General features: G+C 33.0%; 1 protein-coding gene and 1 long non-coding RNA gene across 3 annotated transcripts in view; one reads left to right on the top strand and one right to left on the bottom strand.

Moving 5' to 3' along the window:
- The window catches only part of LOC135831773 (uncharacterized), a 334,614-nt gene that overhangs the window by 114,132 nt on the left and 204,577 nt on the right, over window positions 1–15,905 (bottom strand). The window lies entirely within an intron of this gene.
- LOC135831771 (nephrin-like) overlaps window positions 1–15,905 on the top strand; it is a 201,280-nt gene that overhangs the window by 173,561 nt on the left and 11,814 nt on the right. For both annotated transcript variants that reach the window (XM_065344520.1, XM_065344519.1), the window contains exons 5-9: window positions 6,160–6,351; window positions 6,459–6,612; window positions 7,931–8,067; window positions 13,379–13,675; window positions 15,466–15,602. In XM_065344520.1, the coding sequence (XP_065200592.1) occupies window positions 6,160–6,351; window positions 6,459–6,612; window positions 7,931–8,067; window positions 13,379–13,675; window positions 15,466–15,602 (917 nt within the window). The remainder of the gene's footprint in view (window positions 1–6,159; window positions 6,352–6,458; window positions 6,613–7,930; window positions 8,068–13,378; window positions 13,676–15,465; window positions 15,603–15,905) is intronic.

The following is a 15,905-nucleotide window of genomic DNA, read 5'->3' as shown; positions in this document are numbered from 1 at the left end:
GTAAGATAGTTTTGCTATTTAAATAAATTACCTACCAGTTACGTTTTTTTCTGCATAAACTTGTAATTATTTGAATGTACATGAATATTATTACGAGTAAGGCCGTTTGCAAAGAAGTGACTAGAAGTATTTTATTTCCAGTTGATGTACCTTAGTGTAATAGGTTACGTTACAAGCAGGTACCTACATACAAAAATTTCAAGTCAAAAAAATTTTTAATCTGTAAAATTTGATACGGCCGGAGGGGGCAGTGAGGAGTAAAATCAAAAGAATTGATGCGTATTTAGATTTTATTGGTTATTGTGCTTTCAAAAACCTATCAGACGACAGAAAACAACGATAGTCCGTTTCAATGATTTTTCAGAAAAACATTTTCATGGTTTTACCAAAAAAAAATCGACTTGGTACCTATTTTCGTTGCGTTTTGAACAGAAGGGACCAATGTGGTCGTTTAGAAAAGATAAGGCAATTATTTAAACTTAGCACCTTTGAATTTATAATAATCAATATGCTATGTACGTTGGTACTTCTCATTTTTTTGCTTGTTCAAAACTGCAACCCTTTCCCCTTGTTTCTCTCAGTGGTGTTGAGATCCCACTTTGAAAACGACTTCGTTAAAAATTGAAAAAAATATCTTCACTGAAGGTCTTTCAGATGATGATGTATTTCAACTTTTGAATTCATCATGATTAGTTAAGCCTTCAATGTGAAAGTTCAGTTTCAAACATTTTAAATCTAAATTATTGATTTTAAATACACGCATACTAGGGTGGGTCGCTTTTAACTTTTTTTGGAAATTTGGTGAGGGGGGTGCTAAAAAGTTGTGGGGGGGCCTCAAAAGACTGTAGGAAAAATTTGGGATTTGGGCCCCCAGACTTCACCCAAAATTTTGCAACCGGGGTTCAAAATTTTAAAATTTTCAAAAAAATCCAAATTTTTTTTTTAAAAAATATTTTTGATTTTTTTGATGGTTATTGATCGCATTATGCCTATTGAGTAGTAAAAAGCCATTTTCAATCGGGTTTTTCACTTTATTGGCGATTTTATCTCGCTTTTAAAGTAGGCAAAAACAGACATTTTCAAGATAATCGTATTTCGCGATTCGTTTTGATTTTTACAAATTTGTTATTCATTTGAATTCTTGGATGCCTTTTGTCACTATGTGACTTGAAATGACCCCTCCTCTACCTCCCTCCACCTCCAGAGATTCTCAATTAGCGCACAATTTCGATAGAAAATTATTATTGGTATTAGTAATTTAGAAAAATACATACCGCCTGTGATTCTCCCACTTAATGCCTCGATTACCATACTTTGTGCGGGCATTTCAATCAGATTGTCTAGACTCTCTCTTTTTGCTTTTGAGTTGAATTTTTTCAAACATCTACTAAACCGTAAAGAGAGAAGAAATTCGAAAATTTAGTCAGAATACTGTCAAAAATGATGTTTACAGGGGTATTCAAAGCTAATGGGAACAAATCTAAAATAGAATTCCTGATGGTACCTGAAATAGCACAATAAAACTGACGAGAAATCAAAAAGAAACACCAAAATATCTCTAAAAATTACATTACTAGGATTCTGAATAGGTACTTTTCACTTTGAAAGTGGAATGCATCATTTGATTAAATCGAGGTAATTAAGATAGGAAGGCTGAAATTTGGCGTACCTATGCCTCATTTTCAACATCCTGAATCGATTGATGGTGATTTTAAATAATTGTAGAGTCTCCGAGGGTAGGAAGGGGGGGGGTTTTATCAAATTTTTCAGTTTGGAAAAATTGTCATAAAAATGATCAAAACGAAATTCGGAAGATGAAAACTCTCATTACCAATTTCGTGGATTTTTATAGATTATAGGTTGATATGTATTTTCGTAAATCATTTCTACCAATTCAGATTCAGATTTTAATCGTGTTTTTCGAGGATTAAAAAATTCAAAAATTCACTGGGGGCTTCAGAAGTTAAAACGGCTCGAAATCACCCCACAAAGTCGATTCGGAGGATGGAAAATTCTATGTTAGAACAAAATTATGCGCTAATTGAAAATCTCTGGAGGTGGAGGGAGGTAGGGGAGGGGTCATTTCAAGTCACATAGTGACAAAAGGCATCCTAGACTTCATATGAATAACAAATTTGTAAAAATCAAAACGAATCGCGAAATACGAGTATCTTGAAAATGTCTGTTTTTGCCTACTTTAAAAGCGAGATAAAATCGCCAATAAAGTGAAAAACCCGATTGAAAATGGCTTTTTACTATTCAATAGGCATAATGCAACCAAAATAACCATAAAAAAATCAAAAATATTTTTTTTAAAAAAATTTTGATTTTTTTGAAAATTTCAAAATTTTGAACCCCGGTTGCAAAACTTTGGGTGAAATCTGGGGGCCCAAATTTTTCCTACAGTCTTTTGAGATCCCCCCACAACTTTTTAGCACCCCCCTCCCCTCACCAAATTTCCAAAAAAAAAAGTCAAAGTCGGCCCACCCTAACGTATACGTAGGTATTGTAATTCTCTATGAAATCAAGAGAACATTATTGTAACTGCGTGAAAATTACCAAGACTGTGCCCCATCCTTCTGTTCTCTGAGAGGTTAGGGTGTGGATGTCGGTGGTCATTTCAGAAATGATGAAATTGCAGGCTACAGTTTTTATTTTTGACTCAGGTTAATAAGGAATGAGTCATGAAGAACGAAACTCTCGTATTTACGGCAAACTAGTTATGCAATATTAACATCTTATATCACGGTTTGTGAGTAAGTAATAGAGAAGGAAAAACAAAACTGTACTGTTGTTTCGGCCAAGTACGATTTTGATTCAAAAATACGTACCCCCAAAAAAGTACCTCACGGTAAAAAAAAAGGGGGTTTGAAAAAGAACGCGCTAGAAAGGCTCGTCACCATTACAAAAAAACTTCAAAAAAATCTCCATAATATAACTGAAAAATATCCAAAAAAAAATGACCCAAAACAAAAAATTACTGATATCTACTTTGCAGGGAGTTGGAGAATGATTGGTTGGTACCTACATACCTGCCTACGTTCCTACTTAAGAGTTTGCAAAATAATGAACAAAAATTTCCCAACTTCCGCTCGCTTTCTAATGAAGAGTAATCAAATTCGATCATGGAATACTTCATGAATGCTGGAAATGGATGTGTATTGTGTACCTACTTGTCTAAAGAAGTGGGCGGAAGTTGGGAAATTTTTGTTCATTATTTTGCAAACTCTTAAGTAGGAACGTAGGCAGGTATGTAGGTACCAACCAATCATTCTCCAACTCCCTGCAAAGTAGATATCAGTAATTTTTTGTTTTGGGTCATTTTTTTTTGGATATTTTTCAGTTATATTATGGAGATTTTTTTGAAGTTTTTTTGTAATGGTGACGAGCCTTTCTAGCGCGTTCTTTTTCAAACCCCCTTTTTTTTTACCGTGAGGTACTTTTTTGGGGGGATATCACCCATTTTTTCTGAAGATGGTGAAGAGTTTATGAACAAAATATTGGGTTAGATTTGCATTCACTTTCACTCAAATAAATGGTTTCCTTAAAAACCTTGTGGAGGCGAGGGTTCAATTCTTTTCTGCACTCTGGAGATTTTTTTTTCTAGTAAATTTTGGGTATTTATTTATTTATTTATTTGTCAAAATTCCAACATAAAAACCTGCTGGAGACTCCAGAACTGCTCAAAATGGTGTGGAATTATTTCCAATCGATTTGAATTGTTTGAAATAAATTTACATACAAAATTTCAGCTTTCTAGCTCAACATGGTGAAATTTTGATTTTTTTCATTTTTTAAATAAATTATTTCTTTTACATAGATTTAAAAACAAAACAGAACCAATTTTAAAGGTTGAGATTCAAGAATATAAAACGCAGTGATAACAATTTTTCAATAAAAAAATAATTACTTGAAAAAAAAATCGACTTGAAAAAATTTTTAAAAATAGGTACAGGCGGGATTCGAACCCAGGGCCGCCTGCGTGCGGAGCCGAAGCTTAAGTCAGGCAGCCACTGCGGCTGTGTTGTGAAACGCGAGTTTCAACTCCACACAACGCGGGATGCGCCGAATGCAACGTACATGATATGTTTTAAATCTAACGGCCATTCAGATTGGTACAAATTGACGTTTCATCGAGTTATTTGAACAAAGCTGCAGACTTTTAGACTGAATTATTTCGAATGAGATTTGGGATATGGATTATTAAAAGAATAGAGAAGTGCCTTTTGTATGTTTTAGCTCACTTGCAATAATAGTTTCTGAATAATAATCGTTTAAAATTTTCAAATTTGGAAAAAAAGTGGTTAAAATTCGTTTTTTGAAAAATCCCTTCGTAGCGACCTGAATTGTGATTAAATACACCATCATGCAAAATTTCGTAGAATTTGGCCGAGCAGATTTTCTGAAAAGTCTATTGAAGAAAATGAAGAAAAAAAAACAGTGAAAAAACGACATGTTTGAAGATCTCGTTCACTTTTGGTATTAAACCTACAACTTTCAAATTTTAGTATGTTGATAAGCTCGTCGAGATCTTCAAAATGACATATTAATCTTTGAAATTGGTGCAGTTGTTTTTGAAATCTGAAGGTACTAATTTTCGCGTTTGTTGGTCTCGGAAGAATAGGCGTTTGCGGTAGCGGCGACGTTCTTTTTCCCAACCCCCTCGCCGTGCTACCGCCCGGCCTGATGTTAGTTTGAGATGCCATATTTTAAAAATGGGTACCCCTACCCCTTCCCAATTTTAGGGTAAAATAGAAACGCAAAACACGAATATGGGATCTAACTTTTTTAGATTTGACCGATATCACCATCCTCAGCTGATGTGTTTTTAATTTTAAGACTTATTCTTACATTTAATGTGACCTAATTATCAGATTGGAAGTTGAAAAAAAGTAAGTAGGTACCTGCTTGTGTATTTTTAAATGAATACCTACGAATGTGATAGACAAAAGTGATTAGATTTTTGTAGGCGAGTAAATTTTTCAAAGAAACTTCTTTCAATTCATAATTATAATAATCTACGCTGGGTTGTTATCAATTCAAACTGAATTGTAGAAAAGGCTACGTAATTCAATTCGCGAAATAATTATCTAAGCTTTAACTGCGGCAAATTTTAATAGTAAATTTCAGTTTTATGCAAATTATTAGTCCTTAGAGTATTATTTTATAGATGGTCCCATAGCGTTTACCTGCTGGTTACGTTTCAATACACACCTACTAAGTAATGCTAAATTTCTTCGATCAATAGTTAATTTTGATTTTTTCAAAAAATATGACGGTGCTTACTTTGAAGTTTCTTGCTAAAATGAATCCATTGAGTGTAGGTCGGTGTATGTGATTATATGGTCTAATCGATTACGTATTTTGATAATTTCACTCGCTGATACTTACCAGTTTGAAAAATTGAAAAAAAGTGTGCTTGTTTTGAATTTTGATGCCTTTTGTATGTACGTAGGTACCTGCTGAAAAATTCACACTGTCATTTCTACCTGGGACATTCGACTTTCTTTGCTATTAAACTTGGTACCTACCTACATAAATATGATGATGCGTTATATGGCATGTGCGAACAATAGGAACATATCTACGGAAAATGACTTACTACCATACGTACTTGATACTGTTTTAATTTCAACACATGCTGCCAGCTTGGTTGTTGCATTTTAAAGATTACTCCAACCCTCCAACGTAGAAACTACCTATGTCAATTCTCCAAATAGGAAAAACATTGAGACTGGGAAATGTTTTGCTATACTTTCCAACTTGGGGATCGAAATAACAACTCTTGAGAAATTTTGTATTTCACTCACGTTGCGTAATAAAACAGACGAAAAAATGTATTCCCCTATTCGCGGAAGGTTTTCATTATTTTAGAGTTGTCGGGAAAACGTTTAATAAATACAAAGATAACGTTGGCGGTAACGTTTCAAAAGTTGAAAAGAAGAACTTTATCGAATAATTTTTTCCGCCATGAATTCACAAACGATTACATTAATCTAATTTATCTCGTCGTGTACGTTGTATGTATTATATCATGTGGTACCAAGCTACCTACTTACTCGCTTGTGTGAAATAGGTACTGTGTGGTTTTTACATTGAAATTTTTGTAGTTTTCAAATGCTAATTATATTATTGTATATTTTATGTGTTTCTGCGTAGACAATCCACAAGAGAACGTAACCGAGTCGTCAACCAGAGTGAATTCGAAAATTAAACTTTACGATGTTACTAGCGAGATACATCTGCAACCGTCAGTCGAAGATGATTCTGTTAATTACACCTGCGAAGCTGTTCATGACGCATTACCACCGAAAAAACACTTGAGAGCTTCCGTACAATTGAGTGTGCTATGTAAGAACAATTCTTCGCTTATCGTGTTACCGTTACCTACCTATTTGATTGAATCAGAATCAAAGACCAACTAATTTCGCGCATCAACTAATGCTTAATGCCCGCAGATCCTCCAGGATTGCCATATATCGAAGGATACAACGAAGGAGATGCCTTACGTAGCGGACAAAATGTTGATTTAATTTGTCGCTCAAGAGGCGGCAATCCACCAGCTCAATTAGTATGGTATAAAAATGGCGAACAAATCGGAGCTGTTTATAGGTAACGCATATACCCAAATGTTATTATTGAGTGATAAGTTTTCGTGGAATTCACTTTTTAAAAAGTTCTTTATAGAAGTTCTTGTATTGTCGAGGATACCATCTGTTGTAAAATACGATATTGAAAAATTAACTTTTGGTCTTTTTAGCATCGTATTTCGTATACTTGCGGTTTGGTTACGTAAAGTAAAATGTTCGCGGTACGCTTTGTGTGTATTAGTATGTGTCTGCTCGTTTTAGTGGGTAAAGTTTGAATTGCCTGAAGCTGTGTTGAGTTATATGTTCTGAAAAACCTAAATGGTACACTCATTATAAAAATTGAAATGCCTAGAAATTTCATTCTACTGCAAGTTGTATTTGTGGTAATGTTTAACCATTTCAGTGTACTGTTGCTATACGAGTAAGTACATAGTAAAAGAAATACCTACGTACACAATTTTAATTTTTTCTGGATTAAATTCCTTGTGGACGCTGATCGTAGATATTAGGTAAAATTTTCAACCGAAAAATCCAAAATTGTTCTTGAGAAATGTACGATTTCTTTTTCGTTTCCATTTTCTGCCATATATATTTTTGTTCACACATCAACCGAATAAGTTGTCGATTTGTGAAATGAGAAAACAGCTAAATGGGCATCGAAAAAAATATTTTAGATATGTATACTTAGGTATTGGAAAGCCTTGTAAAGTGAGAAACGTCATATCTTTGAGTAGAGAGTTCTGCATCTTCTGGCACCGCTACACCGCAGCCACCTTTCTTCCTTATTTATATTTCAGCTCAGAATAGACTGACAATTTTCTAAAACGTTTATTTGTAACAAATAACTTGAAAATTAGGCCAAGTTTACGTTTCTTTGTTCTTTTATCTTTTAATAATCGTGTGCTATGTGCTTCATTTTTGTATAATTTTCTCCTCATTCTTATATTGTCAAAATCAGAAGCTTATGTTCGTGAATGTCGTTTCTTTAGAAGATTAAAAGCGAAGGTTTAACCAACTGTAGTAAATGCTGTAATATTCGTAGATCGGTTGCTTTGAGATTTAATTCGAGAAAAAAAAGTTGTTCTAAAATATGTACCTACTGAAAAGTTCGTAAAAGAATGAACAATTTTTGATGGTGGGAGTGGGAGGTGAATTATCAAGTTTGGAACTGAATATTTGTTCGTTCTAAATCGCTCATATGCCTATAATTATAATACTCGTGAGCTAAAATAAATGATTCAGAACTTTTGAAACTTATATTTATTACCCAGATAAGCGCATATGTTGATCTTTACCTAATGTTCATTTTTTTTCACGCGTACTCGAATTTAAAATTTCAGAACATGGGGTCGTGTTTCGGAAAATGTGTATTCCTTTATAGCCAATATGACGCACAACAAAGCTAGATTCACTTGTGAAGCTTCCAGCGTGATCAATAATACCAGATTGACTACCGAAGTGAATGTGACTGTACACTGTAAGTATTCTGACTTTATCGTAGATTCGGGTAGATTATTAGTAACTATCGACGTTCTTCAAAATAAGTAATAAATAAATAAAAAATAATTTTAGTGAGAAAAGCGCATATAATGTGCCTACTAGATAGGTAGTTAGGTACTAGGTACCTATTACTTTGACATTTAAAGTAAACGTATTTGTGGTGAGGATGTAGAGATTAATTGAGAATTATCCTAACGTTATGAAATCTAATTTAAAATCAATTTCACGGAAATAGTAATACATCGTCGAATTAGAATTGAAATCCATGTTTTTCAAATTCTCGTAAAATGTCTAACAAAGCGAACCAATAACAGCTGCATTTTCTGTTTTCGTTTTGTTCCTATTGCATTTGCACATTATTCGCATTCAAAGGCAATATTTGAATAGAATTCCCGAACTGTGAGATCGATTTAAAGTAGGAAATATATTTTATTCAAATTTCCAGCCTGCAATTTGTGCAAAGTTCACCAACTCTTTATTATTCTGCTGATTCCAAACTCGGTAGTATTGCATTGCTCACATTAGGTGTACAATAATAGGTAGGTGCTAAGTGCAGCGCTTACCTATGCTTACAAAGTTGATACCAGATAACAAGATTACCTTTCAATTTCTATTTTCACATTATGCAGTATTCCATCCCATGTATCTACTTGCACGATGTCCCATCAATTCCTAACCGTTTGGTGTTTTTCTGATTGAAAAGTGTGGTCAGTAATTGCAAATAGAAAAAAATCAACGACGTGTTTCACTCTGAGTTTTAAGATGTTTCGAATCTTTATTCAATTCGATTTTAGCATTATTAACAAAGATCAGTATCAACTACTTACCTACTTAGTGAATGTCACCTACCTCTTTTATTTCATCTCTTCTCGAGTAATTTTTACCTCTAATCAAGTTTTCGGTTCAACGCATTTTACGAATAGGTACAATTTTTCTATTTCATCTGTACGTACCTACGTTGAATATACTCTGCTTAACGTCCAACTATCTAATTACAAAAGCTACTCGAGTGTTTGCTAATTTAATGAGACTTGTGCAAAAACAATGAAAAATTTCAATATTATACACTGTTATAACTTGATCTTACACATATTCATTTTAATTAATTTCTTGTTCTTGGTAGATATTAAAATATATAAAGTTTATAGTGTGATAATTTGAAATTATATCCTTTTGAACAAAGCTTTTATGATATTACGTCAAATTTCAAGTACTTAAAAAAAATATATAATAGAGAAAAAAATTGAAATAATTACTGAAAAGTGTTTTTATATATTACGTTTCACATTCTTCATCCTTTATTACTTTAGCTACCTTTATTAAATTAAATTGGGTTATATTAAAGACGATATACGCTGAGCGCTTGTCTGAAAGTCTTTTGAGCTTATTATTTAAACGAAAGAAAAAAAATTCTTTCGCCAGAAAAGTTGGAACAGTTTCATTTTTCTCGACATTTTTCTTTGTTCTTATTTTAGGAGTGGACCAAGCTCTCTGTGTGCCGAGGCTTGTTTTAAAAACAGTTGAAAAAAAGGCACACACAACGGATCGTTAAGTTTGAAACAATGACAGATAATTTAAGAGAGCTTTTCGAGTAGGTAGTTTACGAAATTAGAATTCAAAAAGGACAAATAACTGGGTACTTGGACAATTATTTTAGTTTATGGTATTTGTACCTGCCAACCTACCTAGGCACCCACAGTGGATTTTTAAGTATGTTCGTACTGTGTACGTTTAAAATTTAACATCGATGATATTACATATAACTTAAATAATGTGAAATTGGCTAAAATAATTGTCTTTGAGCAATAATATTAGTTTGTTAATTAACCGAAAACAGTCACTTTTGTAACAATTGAAGTTTTCAAATTTGTTTCCTAAAATTCGGCGAATTTGTGAAGTAGAAATATTATAGGAATAACTAACACAGCGATGGCGTTATTAAGTCGTTTATTTTCCTCACTTGGATCACAATAGGCGTATTAGGTAGGTAATTAATTCCTCGAAAGGTCGTTTTATTCGGCGTGTTACTTACCAATGTTAATCGAACCTTAGTATGCGTAACCTCGCAGCAATAACGTTTTGAAGCATTTTGTCAAAGATCGTTCGCCAAGTTATTATGCGATTGAAAATCACCGTTTTGAGAATTGAAATGTAGATAGGTACCTAGTTACCTACTATCGGTTTTTGGCCAAGACATATCTACGAACGGTAGAGCACCAACCGACCTAACTTTAAGTGAACGTCAATATCAGTAACAATATTGACATGACATGAGAACGAATTGAATAAATTACCGTACCTAATGAAATAGCCCGAGTAGGTATAGGTACTTATTTTTTCTGCTAGTTTTTTATTCCGACGAATATTTTTCATTTTAATTGTATTTTACATATTTTAGTAACGTTTTTGCATTTCCCAAAAATGATTTACCGCAGCTTGCTCATTTTTTTCGCTCCCGAAAACCGTTAATTTATATCACGGATATATTTTTTCAAAGAATAGGTAGATAAATAGAGATTTTGTAAGATTCTGCGTTATAAATTCTAAGCAAATGGTACATTTTAATTTATGAACGAATTTAACATGTAATAAATTATAAATCTTGAAAGTTTTTTCTTTACTTTGGCTTATTGTTTTGTGGGCTAATGTTAAAGCTTTGGTATTACGATTATGTTGGTGCAGACTACTGTGTTATATTCAAGTTGAAAACATGGGCTACTTATGAATAATGTGCTACTGAATTTTGAAATTAGAGTCGAGACCAAAAATATAAGCATAAAGATTTGCCCCACAAAATGATTACCAAAGTAGATTTTAAACCTACCTACCTACCTACCTACCTACCTATCAATGTACCTATCTACTTTGAAAAATATATTATTTAGTGTATGTTTACCTACCTGCATTTGTAGGATTTTTTTGTTTTTTATACATATGAGGAGCTGCATGATTATTAACTTATCGAGTACCTACCTACCTATTTCATTTTTGACCGTTCATTTCCACGTCAATATTGAAAATTAATCAAATTTTTTCCAAGTTTTTAAAAGTCTGACATTATGTCAGAATGTCAGCTGGATTTTTTTCTACGCTTTCAAAAGTCAGTGTGACGTGAAGCGGATTAGCGGCACGCTGGCTAGTGTCTGCAAATTTCGGAAGGACCGCCCGACGCAAAAAACATAATTATCCATGTAATAAACCTTCACAGCAATTCTCAAACTCACGGTCAAATGCATCTTAATTTTTTTTGTGGGTAGGTCTAGGTAATAAATACCTAAACACCCTGTATCTATACCTACTTATTTTATATTATCTTTCCCCATTTTTTCATCAAGTGAACGAGTAAAACTCACAGAATTTTATTTCGGGTCGAACTTGCGTTAATGTCCCTCCCTACGGACCGACAAATTCGTCTTTTTTCAAAAACTGTGCAGATATAATTTGTGTAGATGGGAAGGTACCTATCTAATTAATTGTGAAAATGATAATAATGTATAATATAACTGGGGAACTTGTTAACATTTTTATTTCGGCGTAATATTCAAATTAAAAAAAAAAGTAATTAGGTGTTAAATTTCCTCTATTTTTGAAAAATCTAAGTCAAAACGATCCGTTTTTTCTTTGCGCAAATTTCATTAAATAGCGCTAAAACAGAGTACCATAATTATCTTTGTTCTTCGCCCTTTCGTTGCTGCCTTGGTTTCTGTGCCGCCTGGTCTGGCGTTTTCTTTTCTTGGCGTTTTATTTATTTCATTTTCTTTCTTTCGGGCGAATAATCTGGATGTAATATGTTTACGCTAATTACGCGAGGGTCGGAAATTATGCCACAGATACTTTCTCCAGCTATGCGGTTAAATTTTCCTTCAAGATTATGTAAGAAGAATTAGTAATTGAAAAAACTTGGGGTTGCCGCGTTCGAGACGCTCGCGCTCGTGTTGGAATTTTTTCTCTAATTTTATGATTTGTATTTTGGTGTGGCGCGCGTTATTTTAGAACATTGACTTTTGAGAAAAACAGTGATCGTGGATTTTTTATAGCTCGTATATTTTCAGATTTGATTTTATATTATAGTTGTTTTTTTTTCTCTCCTCGATATTGTTGGGTCGAATGGAAACTATCCGTGGTTATTTATTTATTGGCAGCAATTCTGAGAATACGGTTATTTATTGTCAGTTTAAGATGTTTAGTTTTCATTCGTGTAGTGGAAAATTAATTCCCCGAGTTTCGTAAATTTTCAAGTAATTTTGGAGATTTACTTTCGATCGATAGTTTGTGTTGTAAAAATATATTAGCTCGCGTGTTCTTTTCCTCCTTTAAGAAAATTAATATACTCTGCATTACACAATGAAGTAAGCTTAATTAAATTGTGTGCGAAAAGACTGAAGAATAGTACGCCTATACAATTTACCATAAATTAATTTTCACTTTTTAACCAGTTCAAATGGAACGTTTTCATAAATAATGAAGAAATTAGCTCGATAAGGTAAAACTTATTGAAAAATATTTCCAAAGCTGGTAATTTGCAATTCAAATTTAAAAACGAAAAATAAAGAAAAAATTTCATTTCAATTTTCGTGATGAGCTGCGAATATAAAGGAACTAAAATTTGAATCGTTTTTATTTCAATAATTTAACAATATTTTCATTCGATAAGATTTTTATTTTACGTAGGTTTATATATATTTTTGATCGCAATTTTTTGGACAAAATCTAAATGAATAATTGTCAATAGGTACCTATGAGTAAATTTTGAATTTTAAGAAAATTTTACACGGATTTCATTTTGTCTTATATTATCGTTATGGTTATATTTTGTTTGATTATAAACTGCCCTTAGATATACTCTTATTGTATCGCTTCAATCCCAGAATTTTCTGAATTTCGAATGTAACAACTCTATTACGATGAGTGCGATTCCTTGATTCCGCTCCTTCGAATTTTAAAATAAGTAACTCATTTTGTTTTACAAGTGTTCCCCACGACCGGTCGCTGAATCTTGTTCCTAAGTCCTCTTCCGCTTCCTCTCGATATTGTCAATCACAGAACCCTTGTTTAAAAAAATCACAAATCGGTCTCGTAAAATAGGTACCTTTGAGAAAATCGGTGTAGGTACTTTTGTTCGTCTGAATTTATTTCTTACATCGACGCCTCGACGGGACGTAATTACCTTTAAGTATCAATAGGCTATGTATACTAGGTATATACTTTCTTGTATTCTTAGTAAGAACTCAAATAAAGTGCCTGTTTCATTAACGAAAAATGTTATATGTATTTGTTTCACTATCCAGATGCTCCAGCTACTTTAATTATAAATGGTAGTTCAGAAGGAAAAGTTGGAGATGAAATTCCATTGACTTGTTCCTCAGCGCCAAGTAATCCACCTGTGGAGTTGAAGTGGAATATCGGTGGTAAAGATGTGACAAATACTTCATTCCAAAGGGTATCTTCTTTGCATAATGGTTATGTAACGCATTCAAATATTACCGTAACCATTGAATCCGATGCAGAAAATGTAGTGGTCATTTGTTCGGCTACCAGTGTCCTGGGGGACAATAAATTAGCCACACATACTATCACAGTATTAAGTAAGCCAACATTTCAGTTTATTTTCAGCTTATAGCTATTAGGTGTACTAACGGTATTATAGGTAGATAAATGTATTAGGTATGTAATATGTTTACAAACGGGAAACCGACAATTCCTCGCAAGTAATTCCTCGCCCATGACAATTTCTCGACAGAGACAATTCTTCGCGTACAAAAAATCCTCACCTATGACAATTCCTCGCATACGAAAAATTATAGGTATTATTTACATTTTGAGTTAGAACGTTTCTAAATTTATTTATAAAATTAAATAATAATTACAGCTTCCCCACCTATATTACGTTATGTAAAAAACTTGGAAAAAAATGTTGATCAATTTCTAACATGCACCTATTTAGATCAGCCTGATGTTACAAACTTTTAGTGTAATTTTGATGCGAGTAATTGTCACATGTAGTTGTAGGTAAAGAATAATTGTTGCAAGCGAAGAATTGTCACCAACCCTCCACATACGTGATGGGTAACTCGATTAAACTTGCGTATTATGAAATGATGAAAATGTCACGCAAATAACCGGAAAATATTAAGCTCGAAGCCTGTATCACAAAATGTTGAATTGTCAAGAGAAGTTTTCGAAAAATTTCTCAGTGACAATTGTGAAATTGTGTTAATACTCGGAAAATAGTATATATACTCGTACAAATATGTAATATCTATACTCTCTGCACAGCACTCTAATCGAAAATTAGCGTTTGTGGGTGCTAATGTCCCAGAATTGTCAAAAGTATAAAAAATGAATCGATAATATCGATATTTTTCGGTTACGTGCGTATTACTATTATTTGCAATACCATCGATTCTTCGTTCTTTTAAAAGTGGAATTCTTTTCAAAACTATTTCAACTATTTTGGGTTCTGCTAACGTCTAGAATTTTTTATAAATTATCGATTCATAAAACTATGAGATCTCAATTTCGATTTTTTTTCAATGATCTGAATTCTCATAAATCTAGAATGTTAGTCTAAGTACGTACCTACGTTCCTTTTTTTTCGATTAAAAAAGTCTCAAGACAGGTGGGTATGACAAAAAATGTATTTTCAAATTGTTCTGAAAAATTAAAAATGATTGAGAGGCTTCACCTTCAATAATTTGGCTACCTGTGTTGTGATAAGAAGGTTGTTACAGCAACCTTTATTTTATGTTAGGTCATGCACCTACTTGTCGAATGCTAACATTTTAAAATATCTACTCGTATCTGTATGGTATCTATAAATGAGTCTGCGTTGGATTTATAAATATTGCATTATTGGGAAATGGCAAAGTTGAGGACTTCAATTATGAATGTGTCGAGTTACTTGTCCACTGGAACAATATCCCCAAACCGTATTAATTTTAAAAAAGTACAGGATGCGATACCATCTGCTTTGAAAATATTTCCTTAGTGTTAATATTTTATTGTTGTTTTCCACAATTTCACATTACTTAATCTTGACGTTTTGAAAATTTCCCTCGCACACTTGGATACGACAACGCGACGAGTACGCTTTAATTTATTTATCAGATCAAGATTATTATTTTTTTCTCTCGCAAAAAGTTGAATTAGAAAATATTTTAACCGCAAAAACCACGCCTTTTGATGAAATTAATACTGCTGGTTTTCATTTGAAAATAATTTTCAGCACAGTTTGTGTCTTGCAAAAGGAAATGTTTAAATTTTGACGACCTTTTTCCTCTTAAAAACATATATATTTTTGGTGGTTCTTTTACCTTTTTTTTTTTTTTTTTTTTTCATTTCTTTTCGCTTTTAAAATGAATTTGTATAATTGCAGAACCGCCCGGAAAGCCGATCATCAGTACGCAAATGAATACCTCGTACGCTGAAGCTGGTAGTTTACAAACGCTGAAGTGTGTGTCCATCGATGGAAGTCCTTTGCCGACTTTGAAATGGTTTCGAAATGATAAAGAAGTAAGTTCAAGTTGAAATGAGTGATGAAATATTTAGATATGAAGAGTGTGCTATTATATTTCGTACTTACTTAATACCTATTATGATGTTGCGAAAAATTGAAATAGTATATTGCTGCCTACCTACGCTCTTCTAGATACGAATTTTTTAACACGTTTAGTCTCAGCATAATTTCCATAGCGTCCCGATAGGACTTTATAAACGCTGGTGTTTTTTGGCGAGTAAAAACCGAGGGTTTTAATTTTTTGTTGACACCATTGAATATTAAACGACGAAAGGAAGCAAGAATCAATGCGAGTGTTG

This window comes from Planococcus citri, chromosome 1 (assembly GCF_950023065.1).
Source record: "Planococcus citri chromosome 1, ihPlaCitr1.1, whole genome shotgun sequence".
NCBI classification, from domain to species: domain Eukaryota; kingdom Metazoa; phylum Arthropoda; class Insecta; order Hemiptera; family Pseudococcidae; genus Planococcus; species Planococcus citri.
The sequence above is the reverse complement of the archived record's forward strand: the minus strand, read 5'-3'. Positions and strand labels throughout refer to the sequence as shown.